This window comes from Ylistrum balloti, unplaced genomic scaffold, assembly GCF_031769215.1.
Source record: "Ylistrum balloti isolate Yb309-2 unplaced genomic scaffold, AGI_CSIRO_Ybal_v1 Utg369668, whole genome shotgun sequence".
Lineage (NCBI taxonomy): Eukaryota > Metazoa > Mollusca > Bivalvia > Pectinida > Pectinidae > Ylistrum > Ylistrum balloti.
Genome location: NW_026781915.1, coordinates 2,272,508 through 2,297,526, shown reverse-complemented (window position 1 = coordinate 2,297,526; position 25,019 = coordinate 2,272,508). Strand labels below are relative to the sequence as shown.

General features: G+C 34.1%; 1 protein-coding gene across 1 annotated transcript; it reads left to right on the top strand.

Moving 5' to 3' along the window:
• Nucleotides 1-2,734: 2,734 nt before the first annotated feature.
• On the top strand, nt 2,735-19,363 carry LOC132561430 (helicase with zinc finger domain 2-like). Its single transcript, XM_060226162.1, has 13 exons — nt 2,735-3,010; nt 4,817-4,967; nt 6,903-7,021; nt 7,933-7,990; nt 8,811-12,345; nt 12,497-12,582; nt 12,842-12,964; nt 13,292-13,429; nt 14,212-14,831; nt 15,174-15,395; nt 15,861-16,017; nt 16,689-16,856; nt 19,284-19,363. Exons 1-13 carry the CDS (start codon nt 2,735-2,737, stop codon nt 19,361-19,363), a joined length of 5,733 nt encoding a protein of 1,910 aa, XP_060082145.1.
• The last annotated feature ends 5,656 nt before the right edge of the window (nt 19,364-25,019 follow it).

Here is a 25,019-nt window from a genome sequence, read left to right as displayed (position 1 = left end):
AGGTTAACAATCGCCATGCGATAACATAGGATGCCATGCACATATATCAATATATTGCTTTCAGTGTGATAATGATCCACTGATAACACAACCTCTAAATAGATGTGATGTAATAACAACAAAACAAGAGCCTGATAAACTCTTAATATACGTTTATCAGTCCAACAATTATAATCTTTACATGTTGGACACAGAATATCACAAAACCTTGAAATGTCAAAATAAACACATATATTCTGAAAATGTAGTACAATTCTCACACCTGAGTGGTCGTGTGGCGATCGGGTTCGATTCCCCTATCAGATTTGACAAGCTATAGGGGTACCTGCCCGACTACGTAGGTTTCTTCCGGGTACTGCATGTTCTTCCACAGTAAGATTCCTCGCGCCCTCCCATTGGGGACAAGAGAAGTGGTTATCTAAGTTGAAATAAAATGTTGTAAAATAAGTAAGCTACATCAAATATGATTGCGTAATGTATCCTTTATATTGTATAAAATATCTCCTATCTTTAAGGTGACATACTTGTTATTTACATACAATATATATCATATAAATATTAATGATATATCAAAATTGCATAAAACGTGCATTGGGATACGCAGGTTCAAAGCGAAAGCCGAAAGTCGATTTCCTGGAAAAACACAGAAACGAAAGCAACGTGTGGTATGTTTCCGATAACGTGGATGTTCTGTGTATTTATAATGTATGACATAATTCATTTCAATCTATTTTCATACCCACACATACTTTAAAAGCTGAGAACAAAGAATGAGCCCGCACAAAATCCGTATCAAGTATCGTTGTATATACCTGAGAGAGGTGAGTAAAATTAGATTTTTTATTCCTATATTGTCGAATCTTAGACCGACCACTGAGTGCTACAAAAGGGAGTATAGTACTCTTTTGGTCTATCTTCCTGATGTTTAAGGGCTAAACATAACTTGAACTAAACCATTTCATATATACTAAAAGAACATTCATTTACAGCATCGTTACAACAGAATGACTGAATACTTAACAGAACTATTTCGCATTGTTTTTGTTCAGCCTTCTAAACATCACAGACTCGCTGATAGTACTAACAACAAACCTGTCCCGGATAGTTAAAAATATATGTGTTTTCAGTTTTTTACAAGGAAACCATTGATCAAACGTTTTCAGAAAATGTGGTTCATTGTATTTTAACAAGCTGACATCATACACCCAAACTGGATTACCAACCAATCTATTCTTAGATTCAATGTTATATAAGTATAGAATATACAATGAGTCCACACCAAATGTACACTATACATCCTGTATTCAATATTTAGTTAAAGCTTCGACACTTTTGACAGGTAAGGTCATTACAATTTATATACGTTATACATCTGCCATGTTAATCTTAGACAATCTAATTAAACAATGGCACGTTCCAATCAGGAAAACAAAGTAAACAGCTTTAGAAAATTAACATCAATATTTTCCAACAAGATCCTTATGCCAATCGTCAGTTACCCTTGTTATTCATCAATATGCATCTCTCGAACTGTCAGCATAACAAAAAACCATGATATTGGGAGCAAAGCCTCTAAAGGTTGGGGCTACCTGGTTAAGCCCCGAGTTAAGCGAAAAAGGAGTGTATCGTCTCTTTGATTCCCTAATCTTGTAGGTATGTACGATAGACAGGGTCAATAAATTTCTTGTTCTCAGGACATCATCAATATATCTGAAAGAGAAAGTGAAGGACTTGCAATGGTCCTCTTGACCTGTTTTGATGAGACAGTGATGACACAAACAAGACAACGAAAAGGAGGGCATAATTTCTTCCCGAAAGTGTGCGCGTGTACTGTTAGAAGGTCTTGTCACCAAAGAAAGTAATTATAGTAAAGTGAAGAGCTAGACTACCATCCTGCCGTTTTAATTCATTAGAACAGTGACACGGTTTAGAATACATGCATGTACTTGACATTGTTCTGAAATGATCTGATATATAAACAATGCAAACTATTTAATTACTAAGCAAGCGCGCCTCCCCGTCTAGATTTTGACTTTTCTGTCGATCACTTTTGATTTTCTTCAGTCGCTTCCTCGGCTTCAAGATTTAGGCCCTTAGCTTCACAAACGAGTCCAAGAAGACCGAAACAGCTATATGACGCAGTTTAATTAACTTTGTTGGCTCTGCTGAATCTAAATATATTTTTAAGAGAAAGATGCTGTTCACTTCTGTGTCTTTTGAAAAAAAATGAAGAACGACTAAAGAAAAAAATACGAACTTTGATCCTTTTTAATCAATATATAGATACAAGATAATCTATATACGGTATTGTTAGATTAGGTGTTTTAAACTTCCTTTATCATGGATTTTCACAAGCAGGTAGCTAGTTGTGTATATAGACCAGTAAAATTTCCACTGTTTGCGTTTTCAGAAAATATAAACTTCCTTGTATTGAAGCCAGTACGAAATTTTTTTTTTTTTTGAACTTCTGAAGGTTTTTCAATAGAATTTGTTAATTCCTTGTTATTAATCTTAGCTTACAAAGCTAGCAGAGTAAAAATAAATTCACTGCTTCGTCTCGTATTGTTTTTCAGTGAATAATTAGCACCATAGACCTCTCTTCTCGTTTCTCTTTTAACGACGGTAAGTTTTATGGAGATATAAAAGAAGCCCACTAAGATATTTGATGATGACATATACTTCCTTACCAAGAGATTATTCTATTGAGAAAGTATTTTGACACATCGTAATATAGATGGCTGAAAAAATAGACGAAGAATCTTCTGAAAGCGACAGTGCGGATGAGTTCAGCAGCTCTGGAGAAGATGAAAATGTACAACGTCGATCGCCTGAGCTAGATGGTATCATAAACACAATTTGTGAATTGATTGAAGAAAACAAGCAAGATGAGGCAAATAAGCGTACACTGGACACCTATGAACGTTTGAAGAGTTCCTACAATTCCGAAAATGATAGGCAATACCTTGATTACTCTTACTATCTGGAACTCTGCTCGAAGAAGTTTAGAGAGGTCAGTAAAGTCATTTAATGGGGTTTTTTGCATCAAAACTTCAAATTATTAAATACGTATTTTCTTCTGAAACAATCTTCGTCCTTTTATGTAGAATATTTTACCAGATGAATAGATGTCATATAAAATCTGACTGTTGTTTTTCAATTGTGAAATTTTGAATTTGCTTATACTGTAAAGTGCATCGCACTATGAAATAATTACTTCATTTCATCAAATTTCTCGAATGAGCAAACTTATGTAATCATTATATATAATGTATTTAATTGAAGACATTACTCCTTGAAAATCTATTTCATATATTGTTCCAGGTTTCTAATCATTCAATGGCGTTGGAAGCATACTATACAGGTAACACGCTAAATACTATATCAGGCATTATACTACTGATTAGCTAAAATTTTAATTGCATCAGATATTACATATGACATATACTACAAACTTACTAAAAATGTATCCATATCATATACGTTATACAATAGACTTGCTAAAATTTTAACTATGTCAGAAAAAACGTTATATAATACAGATTTGTTCAAATTTTAAATATATCAGGTTATACTCTACATGCTAAAGACCTACTTAAAATTCAACTATACCAGGTATTATACTGTGTACTACAGATTAGCCAGTCTTCATTACATCATATAATAACCCATATGCTAAATATCTAAGCGCATCAATTAATACGCCATATACTGTAGACTAACCAAAAGCCAAACCACACAAAGTTATTATATCGGTTTTTACTTAATTAAAATAAGCCGAAAATTAAATCTAATGATGTTCTGATTTTTAACAATATTTTGAGATCATTTCATAAAGATGAGTTATTATTATGATGTTGGAAAATTATTACATTTGGTTCTGTACGTTATAATGTGAAATATGGTCCTGCCCACCAGGCTCCTCTTTGTTCATCAATTTGCCGAGTACTGTGAGATCAATCGTTTGTCAAATATAGATCTATTATTCCCTGTCATGGTAATCATTGCTTTCAAGTTATTTTAAGAGAAATGTTACTTGATTTTTAAGGTAACCTTCAAAACTATGTTAAAAATAGACTACTCATAAAGTAAGCTATTGTGACCTGCTTTTTAATATATTTTCAAGATAATACTTTTGATATCGATTTTTTATCTTACGATTATAGCAAAATAAAATGAGACAACTATCAATAGTATCTGATACTTATTAAGCACAAAGCACGATCATTTTCTCGACATCTTTTTTGAATTTACATAATTTTAAAAAAGATTTTTTATTGGTTTCATTATCTGTTTATACTCAAAGTGAAATTCCTACATAGATGTAAATGTGTTTATCATCTTTCCTAATGTTCTTTGATTTCAACTGTATTTTCATAATTCCTTCATTAAAACAATTTTTACATTTTCAGCTTGCATACATAAACAGTTTTGTTGCGAATCCGATATTATGGATCACATGCTAACAGCTAGGATCCTTTGGGAAGACCTTTTCTCATCGAGTCTTACAATAGAGGTGTGTGAATATAATAAGCTACAATGGAAAAGTCCATGCTCAAAAAATACGTAGTTCATTTAAAGAATTGTTTCATTTTCTTACAATCATTGTTTCCATGGAAAAATGATTATATAAATCCGTTCGCTGTCAAAACCATAATTAGAAATAACTGAAACAAATTCGAAATCGCAAAAACAAAACAGAACCTTTACGTTTTATTCCTGATTGTCGGTTAATGAGGATGAATAAAATATGGAAACAAAAACGTCAGCGATGAAACTAATTTTTATTCTTAACATTGCATCTATGATTTGTTAACAGGATATTTCAAAGGAGGCAGTAAGGATACAAATAATGGCAGATCTTCATCAACAGAAAACAGGTGGCAGTGAATATAACCTAGCCTACGTGTGTATTCACAGAAGCCTGCTGGAAACATTCCAAACACTACTTCAGAATCACCAAGCAACCCGTAACCTCCGGGATAGATGGTTGAGATCAGTTATAGTATTGTGGAGATACAATATATTTCATGTGAGTGTGTCACGTGTTTATGTTATGGTATTCATAACGTTTAGTATTGATTGAGATATAAAACATAGATAATTCTGAAATGTTAATTGTTCAAACTTCATTCCGAAGACACTAGGGCAAAATTGAACACAAATCGATTACATTATGAGTGACTACTGGAAACTTCTGGGGGAAGAAGACCAGGCGTTCCGTTTACGTTTCAAGATAGTAATGTCTCGCTAACAATAGCAGAACCTCCAGGCGTTCTAACCAGCAGCGAATACGCACATATCGCACAAGGAAACAGAATATTTCCCGATGATAACATTATGACGACCGTAAAATGTCTCTTATTTTTATCAGTCTGTGTCTTTCGAAACCCTGTGGTGCAAGTTATATGTCACTTGCACAAAAATCGTGATATAAGTAACACGGCTTTTATTACCAAATACATTGCCAACATGAAAATACCACAAGCTGGGGATGCAGGGGTTGGTGGTATCCAAAAATGGATAAATCACAAGCTTTTAAAATGGTTTGGTTGACTTACTAGACAAGCCAGCAATACAATTATGTGTGTATGAATTAATTAATGAGAACACTATGTATAGATCCGGGTCGCCGGAATGAATTAAGATATATCACAATGTATTAGATATTCAACAAACATATTTTGGCAACACCGCTCAAATCAAATTAAGTTCATTTAGACAATGGCACGGATCAGAATATATATATTTACATGACAATTTTCTAATAATGAAAATTACCAATTTTATTCAATCAGTGGACTAGTGCACTTTCACTTCTTTATTTTGTCGATCCTAGTATCACTGGCGAGTCCTAGAAGGACAAAACTGTTGTATAATTCATTATTTGGCTTTAATGCATCAAAGCAATATTTAATATTGAACCTTCTTCATTTCAAGGGTGATGCATCATCCGTTTCGGAGAAGTGCAAAATAGGTATGTAAACACATTGTATTGATGCACGATGTAGATATACATTCAACACAGTTAAAAACACTATTAAATTATGCATTCAATTAGCTTATGATATTCTGGAAAATTTGTACAAAATTTTATATCAATGTGAAGGAACAAGTCTACCCTTAACAGTACTGTAGGAAAAAGTCTGTGTGGTGTCACTCGTGTCGTCATTAGCTACACAAAGTGGGATACACGTAAAAAATAAAATCCCATTTCAGTAGCTAGTGTGGGCACCTCTTGCAAGAATCGCGGCACGGATTCACCTATGCATTGATTTCATGAGAACATTAATTCGCCTTAAGGAAGTGTAAATGCTGCGATCAACTGGGTGCGGTCAGTTTTGTTTGTTTGTTTGTTTGTTTGGGTTTTTTTTTTCCTAATACGCCTGTTCAGTTCATCCCACTGATATTCAATGGGAGCAAAGTCGGGGCTATATGGGGGCTATCCAAGAGGCTGAACGTTGTTTGCCGTAGGAAATAACGACAGACTCTGGCAACATGCAGTGGAGCATTGTCTTGCTGGAAAATTGTTATGATGTCTAAGAAGTGGAATGACATGTGGTTGGAGGATCTGGTCTCTGTATCGAACGGCATTAAGTATCAGTTATAAAGAAAATAATTTAATTGTTGGGTTATATTACATCCACATCTAGATTTTGACAAATCTTCCAACTGATTTTTATTTCAAAAGTTTGAAAATTAAGTTCTTTAGTATCGCTTTCGAAGCGTAGAAACACGTAGTTTTATCATGCATTATTTGGCACTATTGGATATGGTGATTTTCACTTGTATCTTTTCTGCTGTCTTGTATCATGATATGAAAAGAAAATATGATTGATGAATTCTCCAGATAATCCCGTAAAGTTACTGAAATATTTTAGCTAATTATGTTAATGCTTATATAGAGGACAGAAGTAATCCTGAAAGTGTGCCAGTGTTGGAAACCTGGGCTATGGCTCTGAAAAGGGAGGGAAAGCTGGATGCCGCGCTAAAGAAGACGAAAGATGCAATGTCATTTGTTAAGGTATGTCACCTATACCGTTCCTTTTGATATCTTCAAAGCAATCTTTGCGGATGACAATATGTCAATTATAGGTACAACAAATAACTTTTAAATGCTCCCAACATTAAGGGTATATCTTGTACCCCTTGTCCTTTGGTTAGAACAGTCAACCTGCTGTTGAGTTCATCAAATCCATCTATCAATACATTCAATTCGTCGGTCAAATCGTCAAATCTATCGGTCAGTACTCTCAGTCTGTCGGTCAAATCTTTTGGCCAATTCAATCCGTCGGTCAAACCCGTTCGTCAGTGCATTCAGTTAGTCAGTCAAATACATTGGTCAATTCGTCAAATCTATCTGCCTTTACTTTTCCGAAAAAGAAATTTCAATAACGCATAATATCATCTTTTTAGATGACTTATTTTGCCCATATTATCATGATGACATTTTCTGTATTGAAAAATTGAAAAAAAAAATGCACGATACTTACCAGTTTTCCTTTTCAAGAATCAATCTCAAAGACATTCACTGGATCAGCTAGAGTTATCCATAACTGATGCATTACAACAGAGAACGGAAAAGCAAGAAAATAGTTCACCGGACCCCGAATGGCTGTATGGAACAAACATTAATGAACCTTCCAAGGCAGGTCGCTTAAACTTTGAACATATCACGAAAACCATTACAAGGAAGGTCACTTAACTCATTCTTAACATAACATAAAGTATTTAAAGGTAATAAGGGAAATTAATGTGAAATATCTTTTAAATTACGCCTATTAGGGTAAGGGATGTGGAAATGCTTTTCATTTTAGTTAAAAAGCTATGAGAGAATTTTAATTACCTGTCATTCCTTGTATGATGATGAAAACAATCGAATAACATAACATAATGATGGGATTAAATATGGTTTTGTTTATTGCTTTTTTTCAGAATAGCAAAAGAAAAGAGGACATAAAAAGAACACATACTAATCACAGTAGAAGGAGGCGTAAGTTAAGGTTTCTTTATCGGGGATAGTAAGATCTGACACTTTATGACAGGATTTACAAAATTGCAAAATCGTAACCCATTTATGAAAGATTTTTAACAAGATTTCAATTAACACTGGGATTTACATAGGTAATTGAAAGCAAAGACAGTATTTGAACTAGAAACACACTTCACATTAAAAGGATGACGCCTATAGTCGTTATTTTCAAGTAAGTACGGAGGGCTAGTGCTAAAGACGATCAGATGTCTTAACCTTATAACTTAGGGACTAGTTTTGAAACGGTAACATATAAAGCGTCAAGAATTAATTCTAAGATATTTTTATCCGTACACATAAAATGTTCTTACTTGGAAAATACAATTATCAATTACCGGCGATATGTAGTGACATGTCCTTCAGAAGAGCGTTTTTAACTGAAATACTTCACTAGTAATGAAGGTAAGTCCGTTCTTCGTTATTTACTTAAGTCTAAAACAAGAAATTTAGGTTGGTCTGTACCTAGCGCAATAAGATTTAACCCTTGAATTTTGACGTTAAAACACTGATAGTTAATCTAGCAAGCGTAAACCTTTACATGGTATACCGTTCATGTTCCAAGACATCAGATTTTAACAGACTCATGTTGATATCTAAATATCTTTAATATTCAATGAATTTTAAGCTGAATTTTAATCAATTTATTTCAAAGATGTGTACTTAACAAAATACTTAACCCCTAAATTAGAAAAGCATTTTGAAATATTTTAATGTAATTGTACTATTTCCTTAAAAGCAATAAATGTTATGAGTATATTTCGATTTTCGATACTTATTTCAGCAAAATCAAGGTTACCTCTTATTGCATCAATCATAGAGGATTTGAACTGGGGGTTAAAAGATACCGGAACAAAACCAATTCCAGAACCACGTTGGTTCCATTGTAAAAGTGAACGAAAGAAAAAGGAGAGACGAAAAACTAGACGTTTACGACAGTCAAAGCAAGTAATTGAAAATTCGGTTCCATCAGAGGTTGATGAGCAGATTTCAATCGAAAATGAATACGATGAAGAGGAGGATAAAGAATTCGACAGTGAACTTCCAGTCAAATCTTTCTTTGATGAAAGTGTGAAATTGCTCTGCAATGAAACCGTAGGAGGAAGTAATGAACACGACTTCATTCTAAATGACATGGATTTATCGGATTCTTTTGTTGAATCACTAATCAAGAGAAACGAAAGAAAAACTGTTTATAACGAAAACTTGCCAATTCAGGAATTGCAAATCTTGCTGAAAAGTCAGCCAAAATGGTACAAACGATGCACTCTTCAAATACAATCAGCACATGAGTCGGTTTGTTCATTGATTAAACCAGAACGGAATTTGACTGAAATTAAAATCAGTGGCCGTTCAAGGTGCGGAAAAAACTTTACGGAAGATGAAGTAGTTGTGAAAATCATATCAAATAGCTCACCGCAAACCAAAATGAGCGACCATAAGGAAACAGCGACATACGGTCAGGTTGTTGGTAGATTGAAGAGAAATCGGTATGCCGAATTTAAACATCCAGTTATAGTTTGCGAGCTTGATCATAACGAATATCACAAAATGCGACCTCTAAATAAAGTTGTGCCGAAAATTCATCTTTATAAAAATAACCGGAAAAATCGCAGAGAAGAAAACTTGTTCCAAATTGACGTTTTTAACTATGATGCGAAAAGTAAGAATTTACAATTCAAGAAATCTTTTGAAATCAACCCTGCGAAAAAGCTGAGTTACGCATTCCTGGTGGTTTACCTAAGCTGGGACGATGTATACCCACTTGGAGCAGTAATCAAAGTTATTGAAACAGACAGTAAATTAAGCAGTGGCTTACACCTTCTAGAGATAAAGCACCAGGTTCCAACCAAGTACAGGCCTAATACAGTAAAAGATGTTCAATGTTTGATAGAAGAGAAAAAACAGGGGAAAGTGGAGCTTAAAGACGAAGGATCAGCATCAATACACGTGTTCACCATTGATCCTGAACATTCAAAAGATTTGGACGATGCACTCAGTGTTGAAACGCTACAAACTGGAGAATTTGAAGTTGGAATTCATATATCAGATGTCGCCAACTACGTTCGCAAAGGGGATAGCATAGACGAAGAGGCACGCATCAGAGCTATGTCATTCTACCAGGGACAAGGTAAACAGTCATACCACATGTTACCGGAACCCCTCAGTCAAAATCATTGTAGCTTGCTACCGGATGAACACAGGCGCGCATTATCAACTTTTTTTCGTTTCAGTCCTGATGGAGTTCTGAAAGATGGACCCCCAAATATAAAGAAAACCTGGGTGAAATCAGGGCGAAGATTTACATACGAGGACGTTCACCATGTGTTGAGAAATGACAACGATTGTAACATTTTTTCTTCTGAAATTAGAACGTTACATAAAATATCAAAAAATCTTAGAAGCAGTCGTCTAGGTGATTCCAAGATCAGCAAAGATTTTGTTCGCGTTGATGACAAGGACCTTGATTCAGCATTTGACGACCAAGAAGCACACAATCTTGTTGAAGAATTTATGATTCTCACCAACAAAACGGTCGCTCAATTTGTGTGTTCAAAATTTCCCAATTTTGCAATTTTAAGATGCCATGATGTTCCTACAAAGGAGAGGGTACAAAAATGGTTACGTAAATATCCACTGATATCAAATTTGATCATGCGGCTTCAAAATACTGAAATCCCGAATCTGCAGCAAACACTAGGAATGTTAAGCATTAAGAAAAAGGATCTGAATACACCAATCAAAATCCAACAATGGGTATGGTCGTTTCTTGAACAGTGCGCAAATGAAAAAAACTTTCGAAAAGCATGTGAGATCGCTGGATGCGACGACCTTCATCCGGAACAAGCTCTTGCTTTGCGCGAGTGGAAGTCATTTCAAGAGGAAGCCAAGTACAAGTGTCATGAAGCATCGAAGAATAGAGGGAAATCGTATCATTTTGCCTTGCGCATACCGGATTATATACATTTCACATCACCGATCCGTCGATATGCAGATCTTGTGAACCATCGTTTTGTCCATGCTGCTCTTGACAATGAGAAAGACCCACCTTACAAAAGGTCTGAAATAGAAGACATTTGTCTTCACCTCAACCAGGTATCCAAACGAAAAAATCTTTTTGAACAGCAATGCAAAGCTTTGATTGATGGCCATTCACTTCGGAAAAATCCCACAGTCTGCAATGGCTATATAGAAGAAACAGCAACTGACAAAATAACACTATTTTTCCCCGAGAAAAAGTCCATGACAGAAAGGAACAAAGAAATTCATCTCAAGCTGCTTAGAGTATCATGCCAACCTGAGATAAGAAACGATATCCTATCATTGACTTGGCATAAACGAATATATTCCCAAAAAGAGGTGGAGCGGTTAATCATCAATAGCAGAGATGTCCGCCGCATTGATCCTCATCAAAGGGTGTCTTTTCAACAGCTTTCCCGGTGGAGAGATGTCCTTAAAGCCTGCGTCGACCAGGATTCAAATAAATTTGAGAACAAAATGTCTGTAAATGCTTGTTATAATAAGAATGAGAAAATTAGAAAATCTGTTCCGACTTGTACCAAAACTGAAAGTGACGTTAGTTGCGAAAACATGGAAGGAGCACTTCTATCAAACTCTTGTAAATTCAGCATGTCATTTAGTCATGCTCAAATTTTGACGGTACAGTTTGGAGCAGATACAAATAAAGGTGTTCTCGAACCTTCTCCACAAATTCTAGAACTCACAAACAATGTGAAATTTTGTCTGATGCATACCAAAGATCCTGTGAAATACCTTGCTGAATATGCAACAAAAGCCGCTGACAGACGTAAATGCGACACTGTTGAAGCTTACTGTGAAACATGGCTGCCTTTACTCAGGATGGAAGCTGTAACAACAGCAGTAAGAACTGACTCCACAACAATCACTGACGTTCCAATCGAACTGCATGATGATGGTGGGACATTCAATTTGTCCATTGCCTTCTGTGAAGATAGGCATATCGAATTCAGCAATGCGTCAGTGATTGAAAATCTTTTAAATGAAGAAAGTAGAGAAAATTCTAACGCCCATAAAGAATTTTTCGCAAGCTCAGATTTCCTTTGTTTCAAATGTTCGTATGATGTTTCCACACCATTTCCGAAAGGACACCCTGAAAGGCGACGGATATGGATAGCGCATGGTCACGTTGAAACCGTACGCAAAATCAAGGAACATGATATATTAGAGATTCGTTTTCAGCTACATCCATCAAGTTCTCGGCCGCCACGACACATAAGAAATGCCAGGGATAAGCCAAACTGCAATGTTGAGATACTGACTAATCCTGTGTCAATCAGGTAAGTTTTGTAATCTTTCTGTAATTAAAAATCATATTGATGAAAAAACAGGCTGTGTACTACAGAGCAGTGTTGGATAACACTACCGCTTTATAGTTAGATTTAATTCATCATTGTGATCACATCAATTGCACCAACTCTTTTTTCCTAGACGACAAGAAGAGGTCCTGCAGTGTCTCAAAACCGCAAATAGTTTGGCAAAGGAAATAGCGCTTGGAAAAGACATTCCGCCTTTAAGTGAGTGTAATTTTGTTTTGGTATCAAATGTGTATTTTTATTTTGTTTTGTCTTGCAAGTGATACTCAAGTAAACATTTTGAAATTTTACAATATCTAGGAATGATGTCGAAAATAAGTTGATCAATATCCAGCACGTTATGACGGCATTAAATTAGGTTACAACCCAACAGCATTAAAGTAGCGAATCAAAATAGGGAACAACCATCGATACAGTGCAAAACGAAAATCGAATGCTAATTGCAATTTTTATTGAACAGATGATGAACAAATGAAGTCAACAGATGTCGAAGTTGATGGTCTTGCACTAAACAACGAACAGCAAAATAAGGCGATATTGGCCTCTCTATCCCAACAGTTCACCCTAATACAGGGTCCTCCAGGTAACCTATTTGCACTTAATTCACATTAATAAATATATCAAAAATTCACCCGTTATATTTCAATTACATGTCCAAAATAAATTTTTATTGTTAAATATTTATAATATTCGTTTACAATTTTCATTATCTATGTCTTCTATTATGACCCTTAACATCACTCTATGTCTGTCTTTAAATTCGTATTAAAATATTTTTTATTTGTGTGTCTTTCACTTATCGTTTTACCACCGAAAATTCGAAATTTTGTCGAAATTCGGGTTAATCGAAGTTCTCCACTGAAAATGTCCGTATCTCAGTAACATTGAAAAGTCAAACTATTTGTTACAGGGACGGGCAAGACGAACACGTGCGTGAAGCTGTTATATCTCTTCACACAAATCAACAGAAAGAACACACACGAAAGCAACGCCTTGAAACAAATAGTCGTCTGCGGTCCTTCTAACAAATCTGTGGATCACATTGCCAGTAAGCAAACGTTCTACAGCATACATAAGAACATCCGATAATCAAATCATCGCTTACATTTTACACAGAATATCTTATCAAGTCCTTTACGGATACGGTTGAAGCGTCAACATAACTTCGTTATATACAATTTTTGATCCATGAAATAGAACATTGTAATTTTTATGCTACTATATTTAATCTTTGTCAAGAATTATAGCAGCAGTAACAACGAAATATCTAACTGATTTTAAATAACCTGAAATCTTACTTCCTTTTATTGTTTTCCTATGATCATGAGGTGAATGTAAAGGTCAATACTATTTAGCATAAGATATGACTAGCAACTTCTCTGAAACTGCACAAAAAATACCCTCAAGAATGTCACCTCTCATTAAAATTAGATACAGTAAACCCAAACAATTAAACAAACTGGGGAAAATCAAATGAATAAAGAAAATGTCAAAACCTAACTTTCGAGGTCCATGCGCCCCACAATTCAATTTCACCTCTATAGTAATTAAGTTATCTAGCTGACTTTGAGGTATGCTTTCAATGTGTCTGAAGGTTCATATATATATATCTTTTGAAAATTCACCTGGTAATGGTATATAATGGTATATAGAGAACTTTATTTGATTTGTAAGCGTATTATATAGTACGTGAATCAACTTAGATAAATCCTCCTGTAAATTTATGAAATTTTATAGAATGACCTTAGTTATAACTTCATTAGAGGCCTTAATTTCTACAAAGAATTCCTATCATGAAAAAACATCATGACCTGTCGCATTGTTTTGCAGAGATGACAATAGAGAAACTTGGTGAAAAGAGGCCAAAATTAATCAGGATGTATGCTTCGGCATTTGAATGTTGCGATTACGCCATTCCGGGTAAAGCACATTCAACTGGACAAGATAAACAACCAGATAAAAGCCTGAAAGGTATATCGCTCCATCACCTGATCCGAAACAACGACAAGCCGTCTGCTAAGAAGATCAGAGAATTTGACGCATATTGTCGTAAAGTCCGTGATTTATCGACAATCAAAAATGCAAAAGAGGCTGTAGAGTTTAAAGCGAAAATGAAGGAATTTAAAGCACTGAAAAACCACGCTAAAGTTGAAGAAATCCGACAATGTGAAGTCATTTTTTGTACAACTGCCATGACGACAAATCCAACATTCATCCGCGCAACAAAGAACAATATAAGACAATGTATCATTGACGAAAGCGCAATGTGTACGGAACCGGATTGTCTTGCTGCCATTATAACTACACAACCACAGCAAGTGGTTCTTATCGGAGACCACAAACAACTCAGACCTGTGATCATGTGTAACGACGCAATCCTTGGCCTTGAGAAATCTCTCTTTGAGCGATATGCAAAAGAAGCAATCATTCTCAACCGACAATACCGAATGGTTTGTATAAAATCACTATATCATATTGCTACAACTTACATTGTACACGAAAGCGAAAGCCTTTGATTAAAGAATGTGTCATTAAGGACAGTAATTATTCCAGATGTCTCTATACCAATTATTAATAAAGAGTATTAGTATGTTTTAGAGTCGCTAGTCTGAACATGTATAGGTGTCGTAGATGAAGCAGACTGCATTCTTCTAGAACATTTAGTCTTATTTTCCTATTCTTTCAAAAGTCTCCGATTTTTTTCTTTCTGTTCATTTGTTCCATCTTTGTGTCGATGTTTAGTATGGCATGAAAGAAGCACGCACAATAATATTTTTTGAACTTCATTTCAGCATCCTTCAATATGCGAGTTGGTATCGTCTCAGTTTTATGGAGGAGATTTAGAGACCGTTCTGCCATCCGAACGGAAAGTGCAACCTTCGCTACGATTGTGGAAAGACCCACAATATCCTTACATATTTTTGCATGTAGAGGGTGAGGAAGAATACCTTTCTGTCTCGACAGAGGAAGGGAACGAAAACTCCTGTCGGAATCAGATGGAGGTTGAGAAGGTGGTACGTACTTACTGACTTCAGTAGATACAGCTATATGTGTCTACCCTTGAACTTCTGATATCTCACGTTACGAAAAAATCCAACAATTATAGAACGGCGGTCCTCAATTGAGTATTATAACCTGACATTCATATGGACATAGGAATCACGGATGATTTTAAGAATATTTAAATCAATCCCAGCTGTCACATTCGTCAAAGCTTTCAGTTTGGCTCAAGAAAGTCTTCCTATGATGGAGAAAATTGATGTAATTACAAATTATCATATTCTACACTCTGACACATTTGTTATAAGGAGGTAATCGTTACTATAGTCCCTGCTCAGGTAACAAAGTTAGTTAAGATTTAAAGCACCAAATAGCAATAGTATCTTCTCCACTGACATGACTCTAGTAGTGTTTTGATTTATCAATGTTATGAACAGCCTGATATTTTTGGACTTAATTATGTTCCCATCATCTGCCAGGTATATATTTTTAATCAAATGGTGAAGAGTGAGAGGGTGCCTCCAGACGACATCAACATCATGTCCCAATACAGAGCCCAGTGTAACACTATCAAAAAGTCTTTGGAGAAAAGCAGAATTTTGAACTTCAACGTGAACACTGTAGTGTCAAGTCAAGGTAAGCTTTAATGACATTGATGACTTTAGCTTTTCTTTTAGAAAGACAATGAAATAATCATCCATATATCCAAAGGGGTGCAATCTAAAAATAGCCTCTTTATATATCTCCGTACTGTTAAATTCAAGTCTCAAAAAGAAAAAAAAAACATTTGTATAAAGTTTATCAGTAGAAAACCCTTTTGGCATATTCACGTTAATCGGTACTGTGATAGTGTGTCTATTGTGTTATGACATTATTTTCAAAAGCAACACAGAAGTTTTCGGCATACCAACAGAATATATGAACAAAAGAAAAAAATTACACGGAGAATAAAACAAGGTGTTCCGAAAGGAAACATGATTTATCTACGACACCTGAAATATCAATCATTCTAAGTAACTAATACCACTTGATCCAATGATAACAAGTTAAGAAACAACGTAACTACTAGATAAGCAATATATTGATAAGATACAAATATGATGTTGACAAAAATGACATGTGTAATGATAACAAACAATTTAAACCAAAGAATGACATATTTTACAGCTAAGAATGTTTGTACTTGGAGAATCTTAACTCCACGTTTTGCAGAAATATAAGTTCTATTTATTGATTGATTGATTTTTTTTTTTTTTTTTTTTTTACGTTTTCCATATATATCAACAAAAAGATACATTGTATTGTAGGTGGAGAATGGGATTACGTCATTTTCAGCACTACAAGATCGTTACCAGACTTTAAGATTGAACCCAAACCGACCCTCGGCTGGCAAATAAAGAATCTGGGCTTTATCAGTGATGAACATCAGATTAACGTGGCACTCTCTAGGGCCCGCAAAGGACTGGTCATCATAGGTCGGTATTGTTTCATCATACATAGTTTTAAAATATGGCAAAAGCCAAAGACAAACAAAGAATATTAAGGTACAAATGTGTCTTCATTGAAAATTGAATGAAAGACATATAAGTGAATATCATCTATCACAACTAGTTAAGAATTTGGTATCTCATTGTTTAAAATATATTACAATTATTTTCCCCCTGCAATCTCTAGAAAACAAACTGTACAAATGGCATGCAACCTAAAAACGCCTTCAATATAATCAAATAAAGAAAAGCCAGAAAGCCATACATGTAAACTACGTTATATAGCTGTTTCGTCCTACTAGGACAATACCAAGTCTCTGATTTGTTGAGACCTCGAAGGCAACTGAGGATAAACCAGATTGGACGACATGAAAGTCAAAAACCAGATTTAGGGGTGTTCGTATCTGCAAATTCAACAAAATTAATCATATTAGACATTAAATGATTTCAACAGAATGTCAAGAACATGTGCTGAATCGTGCAACTTCGAACTTCGAATGAATCGAAAGTTACAACCAACTCTACTCTCCGTATAAGAATTTCCTTTGTTCATATTTTGCCCTAGCTTAATTGAATATGAGTTTGGCTTATTGGTGGTATTGATATCTTGGTATTTTTGAGAGCTCTAGAGTATCCGAATTTGTGTTTGAAATAAGATTTTGTTAACAAGTTCTTGTTCATATTCTGGACATATATACCGATGCTTTCGTCATTTTGAAAGACATTATCATCAGACATAAATTGTACATACTGATGAAGTCCCGCCATTGGTGTGTTTAATTTTATTTCGCGAGAAGAGCAGCGTCTCAAAACTCCACTTCTTCAGCACCTTCTTTTATGCCATATTTACATCATTCTCTAGGACGATAATGTCATTATTTAATCCTCTGTCGCATGTTTGCCTTTTTTTGAGGTCAGAATATGTCATGTTTCTTTTGGATTAATTGACAACAGGTACAGTTAAGCGTTGATCTTTTTTTTATGTAGGAGTGTAGTTTATATACTGAAATTGAGTTGTTATCGCTTTTGATTCCCTGTTTTTACGGTTGCAAAAGCTATGTTATCAAGTGCATTCTTCTGAATATTTACTGACATTCAAAACTATAATCGCCAATTTAATAAAAACTATTAGCAGACAGGTTTGAACAACTTGATAACGTTCACTTTCCCGATCTATTCATTGTTAGTTTAATTAGGTCCCAATACGCTTTCTGCACGGATACAACAGCATTTCGTGATACTGAAACTTGTTATCGTCCTTCAAATGTTTGATTTTTAATTGCGTAACGAATGCAGAGAATATAACTAACGAGGAAACAGAGCAGTTCATTTATTGTTGACTGGAAATACCTAAAACGTTGTGAAAAGAGCTCTGATTGGCCACAAAGACACAACATCTCGTCTCTACAGAAACCTCATACATGTGCAACTACCAACTGATATGAATAAGACACCAGGGACATTAAAGAATGAGGCAAGATATTGTTAGCAAGCGGGTGTCCTTAGAATTTAACATATATTACACATTAAATGGTAACTCATGTAGGCTCTTATGTCACAAAAAATGCACTTTTCCGTGCTCACTTCATTCAAGTTTTCTCGGTCTTTATCCACGGTGTCTATTGTAACCTAACAAATGATTTCATGTAGTAATACGCAAAATATTAAATCTATATATTCAGTGAATACAACGACAGTCGTGGGACATGTCTGCGATATTTCCATATGCTTACAAATAGAAAGACTAAATGGGGTTTTGTGTTATTGAATATCATCAAACATGAGTTGTGAAAATGCGACAATTAAAACGTTGTCTGAATATTTCCTTTGAAACAATTCTAAGAGATATCTACAGAAGTTATTGAAATTATGAAATGGTGTTATTCACTTTGGTACAATCTTTAAGATAGCAGGTGGTAGACGCTGCTTGTGGACTTTAAGTCCCCGAGGTTTGCCATAACTTGCTTGTCACGTTTAAATTCATTCGAATAGTAGTATGGTTCAGAAAAAAACACCTGTTCTGACGCCATTCTAAAATTGTCTTATGTATGAAAATTACGAAATATACATAATTAAGGGGCTACTGTACCTCCCCGTCTAGATTCTGACTTTTCTTTTGATCACTTTGGATTTTCCTTAGTCGCCTCCTAGGCTTCAAATTTTAGGACCTTAGCATCACTTTCGAATCCTAGAAGGACGAAACAGCTGTATGATACAGTTTAATTTATTGTTTTGCTCAACTGTATCTCACTCTAACCTATGAATTGGTCCTGTTCACTTGTGTGTCTTTTGTACAATCTTTACACTATAGTGTAAGCATATAATCTTCAGTTATACACTACATATATAGGTATACTTTGTTGCTAGTATTTATCCCTCAAATAAACTACGAGTATAATTTTTTTCTTTTAATAGGAAACAAAAACCTTTTGAAAGTAAATAAGGTCTGGGGAAAACTTCTTAAAATTTTTGAGAAAAATGGATGCGTCATTTAGTCTAACTGTAACTAAAACAGGACGTCGACATTAAATGACAACTGCAGCTTACACAGGGCGTCAACATTTAAGGACTGGTGTATCGTATATAGGCTTATATACAGGATGTTGGAAATATTTCTGATGAGTCTGACTTAGTTTGTTCGTGTCCGTCCCGATTTTGCTACAGTTGTTTCCTGTTTTGTTAATGACGCCAGTAGCTGAATTAACTGGATGTGTTGCGGTTACAGTCACCGGGTAAGAGGTCAATAGAAGAATTACAAGAAAAGTTTATTACTTGTAGTGTGTAGATATATATTTGTATAATTTGTTGCATATTTGTCATTTATTCTGCCATAAACACAAACAGAAATGCTTGATAGTAAAGAATACAAATTAATTATATTTTTAAACATATTTTTACGATATATAAGTATATATGTATATATAAATGAATGATGAAGTCAACACGGCAAACGTTGTGCTATAAAGATACTTATATATTCATTTTAGGGTATAAGTTTAGTAGGCATGTGTATTGACTATTATTCATGTTATGTAAGATAATTTCCCTTATCTTAAGTCATACATGTATGATAACATTCCTTATCTACAGTCACAAATGTGATATGGCATCTCTTATCTAAAGTCATACATGTAAGATAACATCTCTTATCTGAAGTCATACATGTAAGATAGCATGTGATACAATTGATCTCACATTTTTTTTTTAATAATTCAAAACTACGCATAATCTGTTGCACTGTACATCTATACACATATCTGACTTGTTACTAAGTATCTCATGCTTATAATTGTCTTTAAAAAAAATAATGAAAACCCAATGATCATATTCACTCATATAATCTGTGTTGAATAAATATATAAAATCATTCAATGATGCTGTGGAATATATTCCAATATAGGTTTGTCATTTTTTTATTTTATTTATATTCTATCAGAAAATATATTTAAATTTTTTTCTATACTGTGGAATCGTTTTCCATACTGGAAATATTCAGCATCATGTTATTTGTATCGCAATTAAATAAAATGTCATTTTCTAATATAATTTAATTGCATGTTATTTAAATTTTGATACGATACATATATAATATCGTTTCAATATTGTGGAATAGTTTCCAACATTGGAAATATTAATTTTAATGTTATCTATGTTATCACGAGATATATTACAAACCCTTCAAATGTTGTGGAATATGTTCTAGTATTGAATGCTGTGGAATATGTTCTAGTATTGGATGCTGTGGAATAGGTTCCAGTATTGCATGCTGTGGAATAGATTCCAGTATTGAATGTTGTGGAATAGGTTCCAGTATTGAATGTTGTGAAGTAGGTTCCAGTATTGGATGTTGTGGAATAGGTTCTAGTATTGAATGTTGTGGAATAGGTTCCAGTATTGGATGCTGTGGAATAGATTCCAGTATTGAATGTTGTGGAATAGGTTCTAGTATTGAATGTTGTGGAATAGGTTCCAGTATTGGATGCTGTGGAATAGGTTCCAGTATTGAATGTTGTGGAATAGGTTCCAGTATTGAATGTTGTGGAATAGGTTCTAGTATTGAATGTTGTGGAATAGGTTCAAGTATTGGATGCTGTGGAATAGGTTCTAGTATTGAATGTTGTGGAATAGGTTCCAGTATTGAATGTTGTGGAATAGGTTCCAGTATTGAATGCTGTGGAATAGGTTCAAGTATTGGATGCTGTGGAATAGGTTCCAGTATTGGATGCTGTGGAATAGGTTCCAGTATTGCATGCTGTGGAATAGGTTCCAGTATTGAATGTTTTGAAGTAGGTTCTAGTATTGAATGTTGTGGAGTAGGTTCTAGTATTGAATGTTGCGGAAAAGGTCCAGTATTGCATGCTGTGGAATAGGTTCCAGTATTGGATGTTGTGGAATAGATTCCAGTATTGAATGTTGTGGAATAGGTTCTAGTATTGAATGTTGTGGAGTAGGTTCCAGTATTGAATGTTGTGGAGTAGGTTCTAGTATTGAATGTTGCGGAAAAGGTCCAGTATTTTATGCTGTGGAATAGGTTCCAGTATTGGATGTTTTGGAACATTTTCAAGTATTGGAAATATTAATTTTCATATTATCTATTTTGTTATTCAAATGCCATGGAATAATTTCTAAGTTATGTATTGTTAGATTTGTTGGTATGCATCTTTGTCATGTATAATATTTTGACGCTTTCGAGACTACTATTTTAAAGAACAGTTATGTCTGATTTCGCAGTTTGATATTTAATGCTCCTTTGATAACAAATAATTATACTGATTAGATTATTGAAAGATAAAAATCTTCAAATAACATTTTACATTATTATGTACCTCTTCTTGTTTTGTATTGGTAAACATGTGTTGTATTTTTTTATCATGGGCGCCATCCTTGATCCTCATCGTTACCTCAAATAGGTAGGGTTTTACAAGATACCAATTCTCACTGATAAATAAAACTATGATCTAGAAATCTCTACCATGTCCATTTTCTCATGAGCTTATAAATTACATGTTAACAAGTTAAGATAATGTGTCAAGGCTATATATGGCAGTTTATATGTAATGCTATTGTAATGAATTACGTACAAGAAGTCTTGCTGAGTTAATGTTAAGCAACATGTTGTTGTTTGTTCACAACTCTTGTATATCATTACAAGATAGTTCGATGTAATAGTATAATTGAGAAAATTATTCATTTGATCAATGGTCGTAGATATCAGATATTGAAATTTTACTAATTTAATACAAGACACTAGTAATCGCATGTGTCTATATTACAATATATTCAGATGTAATCTTCTAATAGAGAAATTGATTCATCGATCAATTTACCTAGATATTAGATATTGAAATTTTACTGAGTTAATACAAGACTCTAGTAATCGCATGTATCTATATTACAATATATTCAGATGTAATCTTGTACTAGAGAAATTGATTCATCGATCAATTTACCTAGATATCAGATATTGAAATTCTACTGAGTTAATACAAGACTCTAGTAATCGCATGTATCTATATTACAATATATTCAGATGTAATCTTGTACTAGAGAAATTGATTCATCTATCAATTTACCTAGATATCAGATATTGAAAATTTTACTGAGTTAATACAAGACACTAGTAATCGCATGTATCTATATTACAATATATTCAGATGTAATCTTGTAATAGAGAAATTGATTCATCTATCAATTTACCTAGATATCAGATATTGAAATTTTACTGAGTTAATACAAGACTCTAGTAATCTCATGTATCTGTATTACAATATATTCAGATGTAATCTTGTACTAGAGAAATTGATTCATCGATCAACTTACCTAGACATCAGGTATAGGAAAGCAATTGATTGATGCAGGAGTCTAGTATTCACTTGTGATATTCGGCTGTGATATTGTTATAAAGAATTTTATGCTTTCATTAATTTCTATAAATCACCAAAATATTTATTTAGTCTATGCTTAAACTGTTTCTAGTTATTGTCTTTTTAAAACATAAATGTATATGTTTCAATTCGAGACTAGATAGAATTGTCCATGTAAAATGTTAATGTATGTTGTTCAGATTGATAATTAATATACAAGGTGAACACCTTCTGTATTAGGAGAGATTCCATTGGAATTTTGTTTTCTATAGCATTACACAAATATAATAACGACTAACATATTCGGTATTTTTGTACTTATTACCTACCATTCAGAAAACAATGATCCACCTTGAGAAATGTATATTGATATATTCTTTTATTATGAAACAACCATAGAGATTGCATGGGAAATATCATTGTGCCTATGAACATGAACTCACTAGAACCATATGTATCGCACTTGATATTAGACGTGGAGTTCTTCTTTGACAGAAATGGTTTATACAATTACCTGTGATCATTACATAATAGACCTGAATGAGGAATCTCTCTCTCTCTCTCTCTCTCTCTCTCTCTCTCTCTCTCTCTCTCTCTCTCTCTCTCTCTCTCTCTCTCTCTCTCTCTCTCTCTCTCTCTCTCTCTCTCTCTCTCTCTCTCTCTCTCTCTCTCTGTCTCGCTCGCTCATATATATATACAAGATACCATTTATCTTAGATTACCTGAATTTGCCTTATCGGTTCATTGCTTCTATTCACGTCTTTTAGAGAAAAGTACTGTGATAAGTTTTGTAAAATCTTGTACTTGTGTCCAGTTATTTTGTAAATATTTATTTGTAATAAAATATGTTATAATCAAAATCAAAAGAATGTTTTAAGACCGTTTGTTCGGAACTGGATCCATACCGAATTTCTTCCAACGTTTGAGAAATCTATGTTGTTAGCCGAAAACAAATACATGTCCTGTCATGACCACTGCCAATTTCTCGATATTATATTAAATGTGTCTTTATAAACAGATGTGGATGACATAATCCTGACTTTCATACTTATTGTCCCTAGATCATACCACATATCGACAGGATGCAATGTACGCAAACTAACTGAAAATGCCATCAATGGATTAAAAGAATCACAAAAATAGATTAATATCGGAAAACAATGGAAATAAATTGATGAATACCATAGACTAAAGAGTTCACATGCTTAAACGAGAAATCTCAAGACCGTATCGAAACTCTGCAGACCGTAACTTCCAAATGCTTAAAATCGATGAGGAATAGAGGGATCAAAAGAACACTATTATCGGGAGCTTTGTTTATGCATCAACCTAGTCTTGCCACGAAAATTACACTTGACGTCGGTTTGAAGTCGTAATGAAATCATTTTGTAATCTATATATACAACAAGAAAAAATCTTTAATGCGTTATTTCAAGATACACTACTGTAAGAATACCAACGAAATCAGACAGCAGAGTAAGGTCGGGCGTTACATTTTGTAAATTGTGAGATCAAAATTGGTTTCCATACCTGTTTAACTAATTGCTTTTAATTATTTTAGATGATGTCATTGTATATTGAACGCATGTTAAACAGATCTGCTACACCACAACCCATCACCTTCAAAATCTCCCCATATTTCAGCTTTCCCCCTCCCCTTTTAATTCGTTGCGAAAATAGTGTTACGTTTGGTTAATTCAACAATTATAGGTTGCTTTGTTTGTTGCATTGACGTTTAAGTGAAACAGCATGTATGTTAATGACTCTACACCCACACACGCGATTCCAGGAAACCAGTATGAGAAATACACCTGAAGAGGAAGGTGGGAGCTTCTGTGTCTCAAAAGGGCACTTTTAAACGTCATTATATCCAAATTTAACAACATATTTAAATGAGTTTATTTTAATATGCAAATTGGATTTACCCGATATTTCCGGTCTACGCTTGATCAGAAACTACGTATTATAAAAAGTATTTGAAAAGGACTAGAAAGGTTAGTTTTTTTTTAATTTGCGAGTGATAAGAGCATAAAGAACTGCAGATTTACATATTACCTTTTAATTTTCTATTGACAAAATTATAAAATGACCTTGTCTGCATCTCATTCAAATAATTGATGAAGTACTGGTTAAAACTGATACTGTGTATTTCTTTTTAAATAGTAGTAATATAGGTTATTATTTTCACTGGTAAAGCATGTTAAACATTGGCTTTTTTTCTCTCGACTTCGGAGATATATGGACAAATCACTATGCTTATAATTGTAAAAGTATTTTGTATTGATAA